At 34.5% G+C, this 12,759-nt stretch overlaps 1 protein-coding gene across 2 annotated transcripts in view; it reads right to left on the reverse strand.

Annotated features, from left to right (window-relative positions):
- Positions 1-6,088: 6,088 nt before the first annotated feature.
- The window catches only part of Qser1 (glutamine and serine rich 1), a 74,816-nt gene continuing 68,145 nt past the window's right edge, over positions 6,089-12,759 (reverse strand). For both annotated transcript variants that reach the window (XM_010612650.3, XM_010612649.3), the window contains exons 11-13: positions 10,065-10,217; positions 7,925-8,020; positions 6,089-6,859 (exon numbers count right to left, since the gene is read on the reverse strand). In XM_010612650.3, coding sequence (XP_010610952.1) covers positions 6,719-6,859; positions 7,925-8,020; positions 10,065-10,217 — 390 coding nt within the window. In that variant the 3' untranslated portion in view covers positions 6,089-6,718. The remainder of the gene's footprint in view (positions 6,860-7,924; positions 8,021-10,064; positions 10,218-12,759) is intronic.

The raw sequence follows: 12,759 nt of genomic DNA on the forward strand, positions 1-12,759 counted from the left end.
TATTTAGATATATATATTAAATGATCAATAACCCAGATCATTCTTTTATCTTGAAATATGCTTTTTAAAAAATTTTGAAAACTAGGAATTTACCTAAAGCTACATAGGAAAGGGGTAATCCATAGTATCAAGTCTTGGAACTCATACTAAATTGGGAACACAAAGTATATTTTAAGCAAATATGAAGACTCGGTAGTTTATATCCTTTTGTTTATATTTTTCCACACTGTTGATTTTCTTTTTAAAACAAGCATGAGTAGGTTTTTTTAGTGTTTTTCTAGTAAAATATTTTCTATTTGGAAAACAAAAGAGTAGAAGTATCATCTTTCATTTTCCTGTAGTAGAATCAGGTTAAATTCTCCAAGATTAAAAAACAAAACAAAACAAAACAAAAAAAAACTACTAGAAAGAACGAGATTAAGAGCCAGGCGGGCATGCTGCCACATCTCTGAATTCCAGCTTCCCTGGCAGTTGAAACAGGAGTGCTGCAAATCCGAGGCCAGCCTGGACTTGGTAGCTAGTCCCTGTCTCAATCAACCAACCAGGCTGAGGATGTGGCTCAGCACTCCCTGGGTTCAGTCCCCAGTACTGCAAAACAAAACAAAACAAAAACAATATTTTCGTGTAAAATAAGGAATGAAGTATTTTTACAATCAAAACTAGTTAAGGTAGCAAATATATTGAAAATAACTTCAACTGGATTTTTATACTAGGGGGTCTTTGCACTGAGCTACAGCTCCCATTTTCTGCCTACAGCCCTTGAAGACATGTCTCTCAGAATTGTCCAGCGGGGCCTCAAACTTTGAATCTTTCTGCCTCAGCTTTCCAAGTACTGTGATTACAGGCTGCACCACTGTGCCTGGCTGAAATTTTATATTTCTTTATGGGTTAAAAACAAAACAGAGTTTAAAGAGTTTTATCTTTAAATCTTGACAGAGGAGAGCAAGGCTGTAAGAACAAGAGGACTTGGTGTGGCTGGGCATTTCTTCTACAGTGGGTCTCTGTGCCTTTCACAGAGCTTCCAAGAGCGCATTGTTACGACAGAGCAGCCAGAGGTTCACACCTCTGGTCAGAACCACTGTGAGGTGTGCCCTGGGGAAAGCGTGCCATTTTAAGTGGAAAACAAGTGGTGAATACTGGTTATGCTGACCTTTTTTTTTTCGGATCTGGATTTTCTGCACCTTTTTTTATAGTAAGATCCCAAAACTGCGTAAGAATTAAGGATGCTTTAAATCATCCACTTAACAGATGTGAAGAATGTTTTAGGAGGTGCAGTCTTCAGAAATGGGTCAAACTCATTAACTCATGCAGCATACTAGGTATGTTTGTAAATAAATGAATGCCATGAATGCATAATGCCTCCTCTTTGAAATAATGTGGTAGTAACTGAACATGAGGTTATTTGCTATTTGGGTAATTCTCCAGTATTAATTTTTGAATCAAGAACTGTATATGATTTAGCTTGCTTCATAGTTTTAAATTTTGAGATTTTGTTTTTGATTCCTAGGTCAGGACCTTGTTGGTAATTTGTTATAAAAGTGAAAAAGCAAATTTGACTGTGGTTGCCCTATAATAACTATTTTAATTTTAAGGGAGGGAAAACTTTCAGTTTTTCCCTTTACTTTGCAGGAACAGTTGGTTTTTCTCCCTTTGTAATAACCAGGAAGAAACCAATTGTGTATACTGATTGAAATTATTAGTCAGGCATTTAGGGGACTTCATTTTTTTATCTAGACCTGTAGCCTAAAGCTGAAAATTCTGCCTCAGTAATTGTCCTGCTGGCCAGAAGTAAGTCTTGTTTAGAGTGAATAAAAGAAAACAGAATGTCACAACATATAATACATAATTGAGGACATGGTCCCAACTTATTCTGGAGCTTCAACTATAATATACCCTATATTCGTGGTGGTGAACATATGGCGTGTGTGCTGTAGTGGGCTGGTTTTTTATTTTTTTGGTACTGGGTATTGAACTTGGATCCTTGTGCTTGCAAGGCAGGCGGCGGAACCACTGAACAAAATCCCCAGCCCTGTAGTGGGCTGTTTTAATACTGAAAGCTCTAAAAGGTTCACCACACTACCCTAGATATTAGATAAAAGATGGCTCTGATTTGTGATTTTTATCAGTGAATTGAATGTATGGTTAGTGAAATGCTACTTAACACTTAAAATGTAATGACTTAGTTTCTAAGCCTTTTTAGTAGTCGGGGAAAGTAGCTACCGAGTATTTTAATCCTGATTTGTTCATGTTTGAAATATCATAGGTACTAGAAAGATATCATAAAAGAATTTGCACTTTGGGAGGCTGAGGCAGGAGGATCAAAAGAATGAGCCCATCCTTAAAAGACACAGTCTCAAAAAGGGCAGGGCCAGGTCACTGGGGATATAGCTCAGTGTGACGGCCCTGGGTTCAATGTGTAGTACAATCAATCAATCAATCAATAATAAAAATTTAAAAAGCATGCAAAGTGGAGGGCAGGCTATTTGGCCATCAGATGTTTTGGCGGGAGAGTGCTGTACTGTTTTAAAACCAACATTTAAAAACTAGAATATTCATATAAAAGTACATTTCTGGGTTCTTAGAAATTTATTGAGTAGTTCTACATCTCTTCATGGAACAAAATAGAAATGGCTGCCTAGGCCAGTCCTTGTCATAATACTAGAATTCCTCTAGGGCCCAAGAGCAAAACTGCTGATTTATTATTAGAACCACCTATTTTGATTTTTCTCTCAACTATGCACCAAAAACTATTGTTCCCATCTTTGACAGCCGTCTGGCAACTACATAAATATAGATGCAACCTTAATGTAAGCCTATCCAAATAGATCATGCATCTGTATGTCACTGTTTCTTATTTTATTATGCAATGATTAATCCAGTCTCATCCTGTGTTGAGACTTTCTATGAAACATTAAGGATTTTCTATTTCTGAAAAAAGCAGATGTAAAAATTTGAATTCATAAAGTGATTTTGAACTCTAGAATCAAAGCTTTGCTGTTAAATTATTTTTAGAAGAGATTGGGCCCATTCAGGGTGGTATCACTATAGACTGTTAAATTATTTTTAAGAGACTCTATAAAATAAGTTATGATATCATCAGCTAAGGCTGTAACATTTATCAAATACTGATTACAATATTATCTGAAAAAATAAAATGAAGACCTGTACCATTTGTATAACAACAATCTCTACCATGGTATGTGCTCTCTGAAGAATCTAAACATGATGTATTTGGCTTCAGAACACTTTAGCTTTCAATTCTTAAATAAAACCCCAAACATTCTGATTTTGTTGTTTAAAAAACTGTTTTCACTTTAATGATCTGAGTTAGTAACAAACAAATATACAAAATTGTCTTTCACATTTCCATATTTCATATTATGGACCGACTGAAAACTCTGGACTACAAATGCAGGTTTCTTTGTATCCTTAATTTCAATTACTGTCACTCATAAATAAAGGTGATTTGCAAAAACATGCATTTGTGAATACGGATGCCAAAAGTTATGCATGCAAGTTAATGTACGACCAAAAGTGTACATGTTCATTTGTGCAGTTGTGTGTCAAGGGTAACCAACACAGATGCAGTTATTCTGGATATTTCACTCTATTTGAGAAACATTTTTTGTGAAACAGATGGAAATAAGAGTTTAAAACAAAAATTATATTCTACAAATACAATAAAATAGCAACTTACACATTTGAAGCAACTTTTGGGAAAGATGCTTCAATAACCCTGCTGCTGTATAGGTTTTACAGGTATCTCTTCAGAGCCACAGGCCAGAATATGGCTGCTTTAAAGAAAATAAATACAGTATGTATATTTAGAAGAAAATTACAGTTTAAAAATGTGAAGTTTTGAAAAATAGTACTAATGCATGAGTTCACCTATATATATTTGTTTTAGAAATTTAAAGAAATTTAGAATATTAAAAGCAATCTAAAATTTTCTAAACCATTTTAAAATGATTTTTTCCATGTTACCAATGTTTCCTATTTGATAATATAACAGAAAACGGGAAGTTTCTAGTTCAACTTACTGTTGTAATTCATAAATCATTAGACATTTATGATTTCATGAGGATCAAGTAAATGGAAATTGGGTTATCCTTGAAAATGACAAGGAAGCCCCACTCTCCAACCGCTCATCTGAACTAATAATAAGCACCAACACAAAATTACTTTTTACATTAAATTATATCCAGATCTCTGTAGGTAAGAGAACCCAATTTTTAAAATATTTTCCTGGGTTGTGGCAACATGTGCTTTACCTCTTTAATTCTATCTACAACCTAAAGTTACTTCTACATTCTAAATTTCAACCCCCCTGGCAAGAAATGGAAATGCCTACCAGCTAGGTATTTATTTAACTTCATACAAAGAGAAGACTCATGTATGGTTGTCATAATAATAGCCCCACTTTTTTCTAAGGCCCGAGGTTGCTGGTTTCCTTGTGCTACATGGAACACATGAGAGATGATGATGCAACCAAACAACAGGTTATCTTGTAGGTGCATCGAAGGACTTGGCCTCCTGTATCATGAAAACACTTGTGTTATTAACATGAACACAACTGGAAACAGCTTGAGAGCAAATGCAGTTCAGAAGGAAATGGATTATTTCCTTTAGGAAATGACATTAAAGATACAAGATGTTTTCCATTGGGATTATTCTTGAAGAAAATGTGGCTATAATTTCCCAGATCTACATTAAGACGTTACCTACATGCAAGATGGCTTTCAAAAATATTTAAATAAGCAATGATTCAGGAAAGTAAGCTGGGGGGATAATTTAAAAATGCATACTCGCAACATTACCTAGGAGATGTAATTTTCTACTCTGTACTTTGGAAGTGAAAGAAACCAATTCTGTCCAGAGTCAATACTATCAGAAAAAATATGGCTGCTTCCTACTCTTTTCCACTTGCGAGTATGATTCTCCCACTGTTGATATTCTCTGCATCTCTCAAGAGTCAGGCTAAAAGCAATTGAATAGGTTACTTTTGTTTTCAAAATAAGTTTTAAAAAACTTTCAGAAATGGAACATTTAACCCTTTAGTAAAAATTCCATTATTGAGTACCTTGTCTAATGGCTAGTACAAGTAGTAAGGATTATTGCTTTTAATAAGATGACCATTAGAAATAAATATGTGAGCTTAACTCAAATCCTCAGTTTTACCCAATGCTATGTTTTACTCTCAATCAAGTAACATGTTACCTTTGATTCTTTGCCAGTTTGCTGAAGTTTTAAGCATAAGAACTTGGTCAGTTAACTCAAAACCAAGACAATAGGAATATCCATGTAAGTAAGCCTATCTTATTTGGGCAATGAGCAGTAACACTGCTTTCTTAATAGGATTTAAGGCACTAAATGGTGGTAAAATAAAAAAAGTATGATGATTAACTTCTTTAGAATCTAAAAAATGGGATAGTTTAGAATGAACTAGTAAATCTTTTTCACAAACAAATAAGGCATCCTGTTGGCAAACACAAATAAAACATGAGGTCATGTTGAACCTAATACATTCACTGTCTCTGCTAAACTATTTGAACTGCACTAGCTGTCAAACTTAAGAAAGCTACAATACTATGTATAAAGGTTGAAAAGGCACCAAAAGGAGAACTCTATCACTTCCAGTTCTACAAGTTAGGGAAGCTGTGTGTAACACTGCATATCATCTGATTATTAACTTTATTCTTCACAAATGCATCATGTACTTAGATTTTTGCTTCAACAAATCCATTAATCAAGTACTAGTTCAGTAAATTTATGAATTAGGAGATTACTGCAGTGCCTAACACAGGCCCACTTATAAAGCTAAACTAATTCTAGCACTGAATGTAAATTCTGGATAACACTGGAGCAAATCTGTATGAACAAAAAGATAATGGTTACCTCAAGATAGAATTCACAATAGAAATCTGACATATAACTAAACAGGTTTTACTGAAAACAATGAAGTGTAGTACAGATACAGAGAACATAATTATAACCACAACATTTTCCTTGTGAAAAATACAACTATTAGTAAAATAAAATGTACAATTGACAAATTTCCAAAATAAAAACAGAATAAATGAAAATACTTTTTTTTGAGATAGGGAAAATAGTATGTCACTGTTTCTTTCATCACAATATAGTTTGACACAAAAAGCACAGAATTGCACCAATTCCATATCCAGTTTCCTGAATATGTCAAAGAGTCCATAAAGCAGAATGCAGTTTCTGAATTTTACATTTAAAGTTGATGATATTCTCATACAAGATGTCACAGCACACCAGATCTGTTTACATAATGTACAATAGTTTGTTTTGTGGCTAGACTGGAATGCAAACTTTCTGCCACCTCTCTTTCACTAAGATATTTAGCCAGAGTCTGACAATCAAGTTATTTAGGTGTTATTTCTCTATCAATAAAGAAAAATTATATTTAGTGCATGCTTCATCACTTGCCAAACACTTCTGAAAATAAAACTCAGTTACGCAATGGTTTACAAAATAGAAAAATCATTCATTAGGCTAAAAATGTCATGGGATGAAGGTCCATTTCTAAGGACTGACTGCCTTGGCAGCACCTCTGTCCTTCAGCAAAGGCCCTGGTAAAGGATCCACAATGGAGGCGCATATGTGCAGGAGACCACTGCTTGACACTGATTATTTGTGACCACCCCTCACAATCTCATTAGTGCTATAAAAAGATGGGATTTGTGGAAAAACGTTAGGAACATTTCTGCTGAACATGATTTAGAAGTTCTCCAAATTTTTCAAATAGGTCCTCCACCCATTTTACATTTTTCATACAAAGTTGAACAATTTCCTCTTGTCCTAAGTCTTCATTTTTTTTCTGCACAGAAGAAATCTAAAATTAAAAAAATTGTCGCATTAGCTTACATTTATACTTAAGCCCTTCACAATCCTTTCTACATCTTGAATGGAAATATTTATCAATTCACCTATACATACTGATTTTTTTTTTATTCCCACTCATGCAGAATGATTATTTCAGATAAATTTGGATGAGGTCTAATGCTACTATCATTGGCTCCATATTGGCAGACATGAAGATTGGCAAAAGTATTTCAAACCTCCCCAATTTCTTCCAATTGTGTTAAAAGCCAAATGAAAAATATTAGGGTCTGTTTTCAGAACACTGTAAAAAAGTCAACATATTTTGCACCACCCTCTTTGCTCTTTCCTTTGATAGGGGTTAGATTTAAGAACATCTTTTCAAATCAGACTACATAACACATCATGTTTAGCCTTGAACTATCTTAACCTCCTATAAAAAGCTGCAGAGCTGGTTAAATATGCTAGTATTGAGACTTATTTGGAGGCAGTTAATTCTTATATCCCATCTACAAGGTAATACTGTTGTCATATGTAATTCCTGAGAAACTTGAAATTTATGATACCTAAAAATTATACTTAAATTTTAATTTCCATTTCTTCCTAACAAGGAACAAAACCAATTCTCTGTAAGTAAGCAGGATAAGGCTATTCAGTGATAAGACAGCAAGTTATCAAGCCAAGTCCTACTATAAAGGAGTCATTTCATTTTGGATGAAGATGAGGAGCAGTAACTGAATTGAATTAAAGCAGGATCATTCTGTTACAAGAGAATAAAATGCCATAAAGCACCATGTACTGCGGCCATGTAAAGCAAACACGAGCAGTTTAAAAACATTACCATTTATAGCTCAAGAGGCAGTAAGACACTGAAGAATCTCAGCAAAAATACAGCAGAGAAATGCAAAACAATAAATTTAGTTATTACTTATAGTAGAACATAGGACAAAACCAACTGACCAAAAAGCCCCCGCCACATATATACACATATTTTACAATTCATTTAAAACATTCACCAATCACACTTTCCTTAATGTTCACAAAATATATATATTTTTTAAATAAATGAGAAAATTACCTCATCTTTACACATCAGGTAAACATGATATTTATAATGATGGAGTGAATGGTACAAAGAATACAGCTGTATTTTCTCTGGATCAACGGCAAACTCCTATAAAAAGAAAGTTCATGGAACATCTGAACTTAGAATACTTTTGGGGAAACACTAAATCAAGTCTCATGGCAAGCAAAACAAAAACTAAAATCTCAGCTGGGAGTGGTGGCACACGCCTGTAATCCCAGCACTTGGGAGGCTGAGGCAGGAGGATCGCTGGGAGTTCGAGACCAGCCTGGGCTAGGAGTGAGTTCCAGGTCAATCTCAACTTCATAGTGAGACCGTGTCTCAATGCCCCCTCCCAAAAAAAACTAAAGTCTCATGGCAATCGTGAAAATGACTGGCATAGATATTACATTATATTAACATGCAAAGAGGCTTATTCATGAGTTCAGATTGTGTTTGAAAATCTTCATTCTTTTTCCTAAATGTAAATATGCACTATTAGAAAAAAAATTAACATTATGGAAAAATTTAAATGAAAAAATAATACAATTTGTAAAAGACTTTCTATAATATTTGCTTGAGAAATAGAAAAGGCTAGCTGGGTGTGGTAGTACCTGCTTGTAATCCCCGCACACTGGGAGGCTGAGGCAGGAAGATCTTGAGTTTGAGCCCAATCTGAGCAACTTAGTGAAAGCCCATCTCAAAATAAGAAATTAACAAAGGACTGGGGATGTAGCTCAGTGTGAAAGCCCTAGATTCAATCCCCATTACTACTACCAAAAGAGAGAGAGAGAAAAAAAGGGCAAACAGCACGTTGTATATTCTTTCATGCTTCTCCCTCAGGTATTTCATATATATAGATATTTCTACAACTTTATTTCCCTAGATTTTTTTTTTTTTTTTTTTTTTTTTTTTTTGGTACCGGGGATTGAACTCGGTTCCTTGTGCTTGCAAGGCAGGCCACCGAACCGCTGAGCTAAATCCCCGGCCCTCCCGAGCTTATTTTTTTATCTACATACTTTTATGTATTATACCAGTTCCTTCTTATCCCCCAAGATATAAATTACGCAAGAACAGGGATTTTAACTAGTTTTCAGTGTTGTATCCCATAATACTCAGACTGCATTTGGCACAAAGCACCTTTTTTTTTTTTTTTTTGAGACAGGGTCTCATTTTGTAGTTCAGGCTGGCTCTGAACTATGTAGCCCAGGTTGGCCCCAAACTCATGGCTTCCTCAGCCTCCGGAGTGCTGGTAATATAGGCGTGCGCCACCATGCCCGGCACCAATTTTTCTTTTGTTTTTTAAAGAATAAATGAATCTGTCTCTTTTCTTTTTGTGGTGCTGGGGATTGATATAGAGCCTCATATACATTAGGCAAGAACTCACTGTGCTACACCTCCAGTACCATCTCTTCATTTTAAAAAGTAAATACTAGGCTGGGGATGTAGTTCAGCGCTGGAGCACTTTCTTAGCACACATGAAGTACTGAGTATGATCATTAGCTTTTGCCCCCCAAAGTAAGTAGCATTACATTGTCTTTGTGGCTCTTCAACCTCACACTGGTGGCATATACCTGCATTGCTCTTACACACATATACGTTTTGATGCATTTATGATGTGTTTTTATAGAATACATTTTGATGGGGAACTTTTATGCTATGGAACTGTTTTCTGAAGATTGTTAACAATATATACTATGTTTGAAAATAATGGAAGATAGTCCAATGGTAATGACTGCAGATATGAAATCCATATTGACTATACAAGGTGTGCTCACTAAACAGGTAAACAGGTAATGCTTGTTAATTAGGACAAGTCAGCCATTTCACAATGTATACATAATTAAAAACGTAGTACATGATAAATATATAGCTTTGTCAATTAAAAAATAAATTTAAAACCATATGTAAGTATATAAACACAAACATGGGATGATTATTAGTTTACTTAAAAAAATCTGTGAGCACTTACTATATTCTAGATACTGTGTTAAGCACTGGAGAAAAACAATCAACAACACTGATTCCCTGTTCCTCAGGTCAGAGTTGCTTATTCCTACCCCAACAGACTTCAAACTTAATGACAAATAGTAAAATATCTGCTCATTTTTATGTTTTGGAAAAGGCACACTTTCATTAATCACTATGGACTTACCTGTGCAGATTTAGTGGTTGTTTTAGAAGTCCTCAGAGTTTTCTTATTATAAGCTTTGCCATTCATTTTGATTTTAGAAATAGCAGATCCTCCACTTTTTGCTTTAGAGTCTCGAGTAATTACTGTTAGTTCAGGAAAACTCTCCAAAGCATTCTTTAAAACAATGAAGCATAATAACTCAACCAGAAGAAAACTAAATTGTTTTCAGCTTTTCAAAATCTACATATACACATGTGCACACATTCACTACATGTGGGTGGTTACTGATGGGACATAGTAATTTATACATATGCGCACACACACACACGCGCGCGCGCACATGGGTAGAGGTGAGACAGTCACAGATTCTTTGCACTTCCTCCCATCAGATGTAGAATCTATTTATCTGCCCTTGAATCTGAGTTGCTTGTTTTTTAAGCAACAGGGATACCAGAAGAAGTTCGACAGTTCTTAATAATGCCTCTCTGGCTTCAAGGCAGGGCAGACAGGGAGCTATGTATGCTTCTTCAAACTGCTACTGAAACCACTGTTAATACCCAGCCAAGTCCTAGTATAAAGAAGTCATTTCGGGGCCAGGGATTTAGCTCAGCGGTTCGGTGGCCTGCCTTGCAAGCACAAGGACCAGAGTTCAATCCCCAGTCCAAAAAAAAAAAGAAGTCATTTCATTTTGGATGAAGATGAGGACAGAGGCCAAGAAGAAATATTCTAAGGCTTCTATTTAATCAATTCTCTTGCTTCTTTTGACCATGCAAACAGAACTTGTGTGATAAGATCCTGAAACAGCTTAATAACTTTTCTGACCAGAAAGTCACGGTAGCTACTACTAATAGTATTGTGATTGTGTGGCAGAATCAATTTAAGAAAGCCGTTAAGTTATTTATGCCTTTAACTTGTAAGTTATTCTGACATGAAAAACTACAACAAAATAACCAAATGATACTTGTAGCTTAATCTAACTAGTTTGATTAATTTCATAAAATTTTATTGAGTTACCAGCAGCATTTATTATTTTGGGCTAAAATGGTTAAAATACTCCCATATATTTATGATTCAGACTACAGTCCTTATCTGATAAGCTCAAAAGCCAGTTTTTCAAACTCATTTTCCAAGTAATAATATTGTAGTCCTGAAAATGGTGCATTTTTAAAACAGCCAACTTGAATTATTCTTAGGTATAAGTGTAACAGGGAACTAGGTATCATTTTTCATACAGTAAAACTTTTGGAGTTTCTTTCCAGAGTGTGCTATCATCAATTTCTAGCTTTGTTCTTTTCTCAAATTATTCCTTTTATCATATACTTTAGTGTTCTGCTTTTAAAATATAGCATGCTTGTATAATTTTGGACATAGAATAATTACAACAAATAGAGTTCTAAGACTAAAAATGGATTCCAAGTTTGGAAACCAATGGCCCTAAATCAGAGGAGATGAAAGAAGAAAATTTAAATCTTTGTAGGGAACACAAGAAGCTAAAGATGATATGAAGTATGTGTATTTCTGAGGGAGACAGAGTATCATTAACTGCAAAAGGCTTCAGGATTACTCCTAAAATCACCATGATCATTAGGGGCACAGTGCTATTTCTAAGAAATAGAATATCTTTCTTTATTATTTGTAATTTTTTTTTACTTCAACTCATTTAAACTTTTAATACTGCATAATTTGACTTTGACAGGCAAATTATTAGGTGAAACTCATCAAAATTAGTTACTTTACAAAATTTGAAATCTTGTTTTTTCTGTGAATAAGAATATAAATTTTTCAGTTGTTCACCATAAACTACTGCACAAGCTTTAAACATCTATTGCCAGGGCAGTGCAGGGGGAGGAGAGGAAAGGCAGGATACACTATGTACAGGTGCAAATTCCCTATGATGAGTGTTATCATCATGTAGATCTAAAATGTACCAATAAATGTTTTGTTTCCAAAAAAAGGAGAGAAAATATCTATTGAGTATTAAATTCTAACTGGTGGATTTGGTAACATAAATTATTACAAGGTTTGACATTTCTAAAATGATCAAACAAAACTGGTAAACTTTCTGGTGTTGTGCTGTTGGATGAACTCAGGGCTTGGCCACTGAGCTACAGCCTATTGAAATTGGGAATTTTTAATATTTAGTAAATTTTTTGGAAAATACATATCTACAAAAATTCCCTTGTCTCTAGACAATACTGTACTTCCTAAAATAATACTTCATTTAAAGGTAGACATTAAATATAAAACACTGGACTAGGAGCCAGCAATCAAATTCTTTGGTACAGGATTTCTTACCAGTTCTGCAAGTGTACAGTAGTAAAGAACACCAAGACTACCAGTGTCCTTTATTGTCATTTAAGTTTCACCCAGTTAAAATGAAGTCTATAGTTACTTCCACGTGCAGTTTACAAAATAGAAATGCAAGAAAGCCAGCATACACATTGTATTGATTCTACCAACAAAAAGTTTCTCAAGGCAGACATAAAAATGATTTTACATGTGATATTACACATTTTGAATAAGAAAATTTCTAATTTTTAAAAACTAAGTAGCTTCTATGATAAATCCTGAGTTTAGATTAAGTTTTTGATCTGTATTTCTGATTAACACCAAAACCAAATTTTATTGCTAAGGTACAGTATTTTATATATATATATATATATAATGTTTTTCCTTGGGTACTGGGTAAATCAAAGACACATAAAGGGAATTTTGA

This window comes from Fukomys damarensis, unplaced genomic scaffold, assembly GCF_012274545.1.
Source record: "Fukomys damarensis isolate Sample0158 unplaced genomic scaffold, DMR_v1.0_HiC HiC_scaffold_27, whole genome shotgun sequence".
NCBI lineage: Eukaryota > Metazoa > Chordata > Mammalia > Rodentia > Bathyergidae > Fukomys > Fukomys damarensis.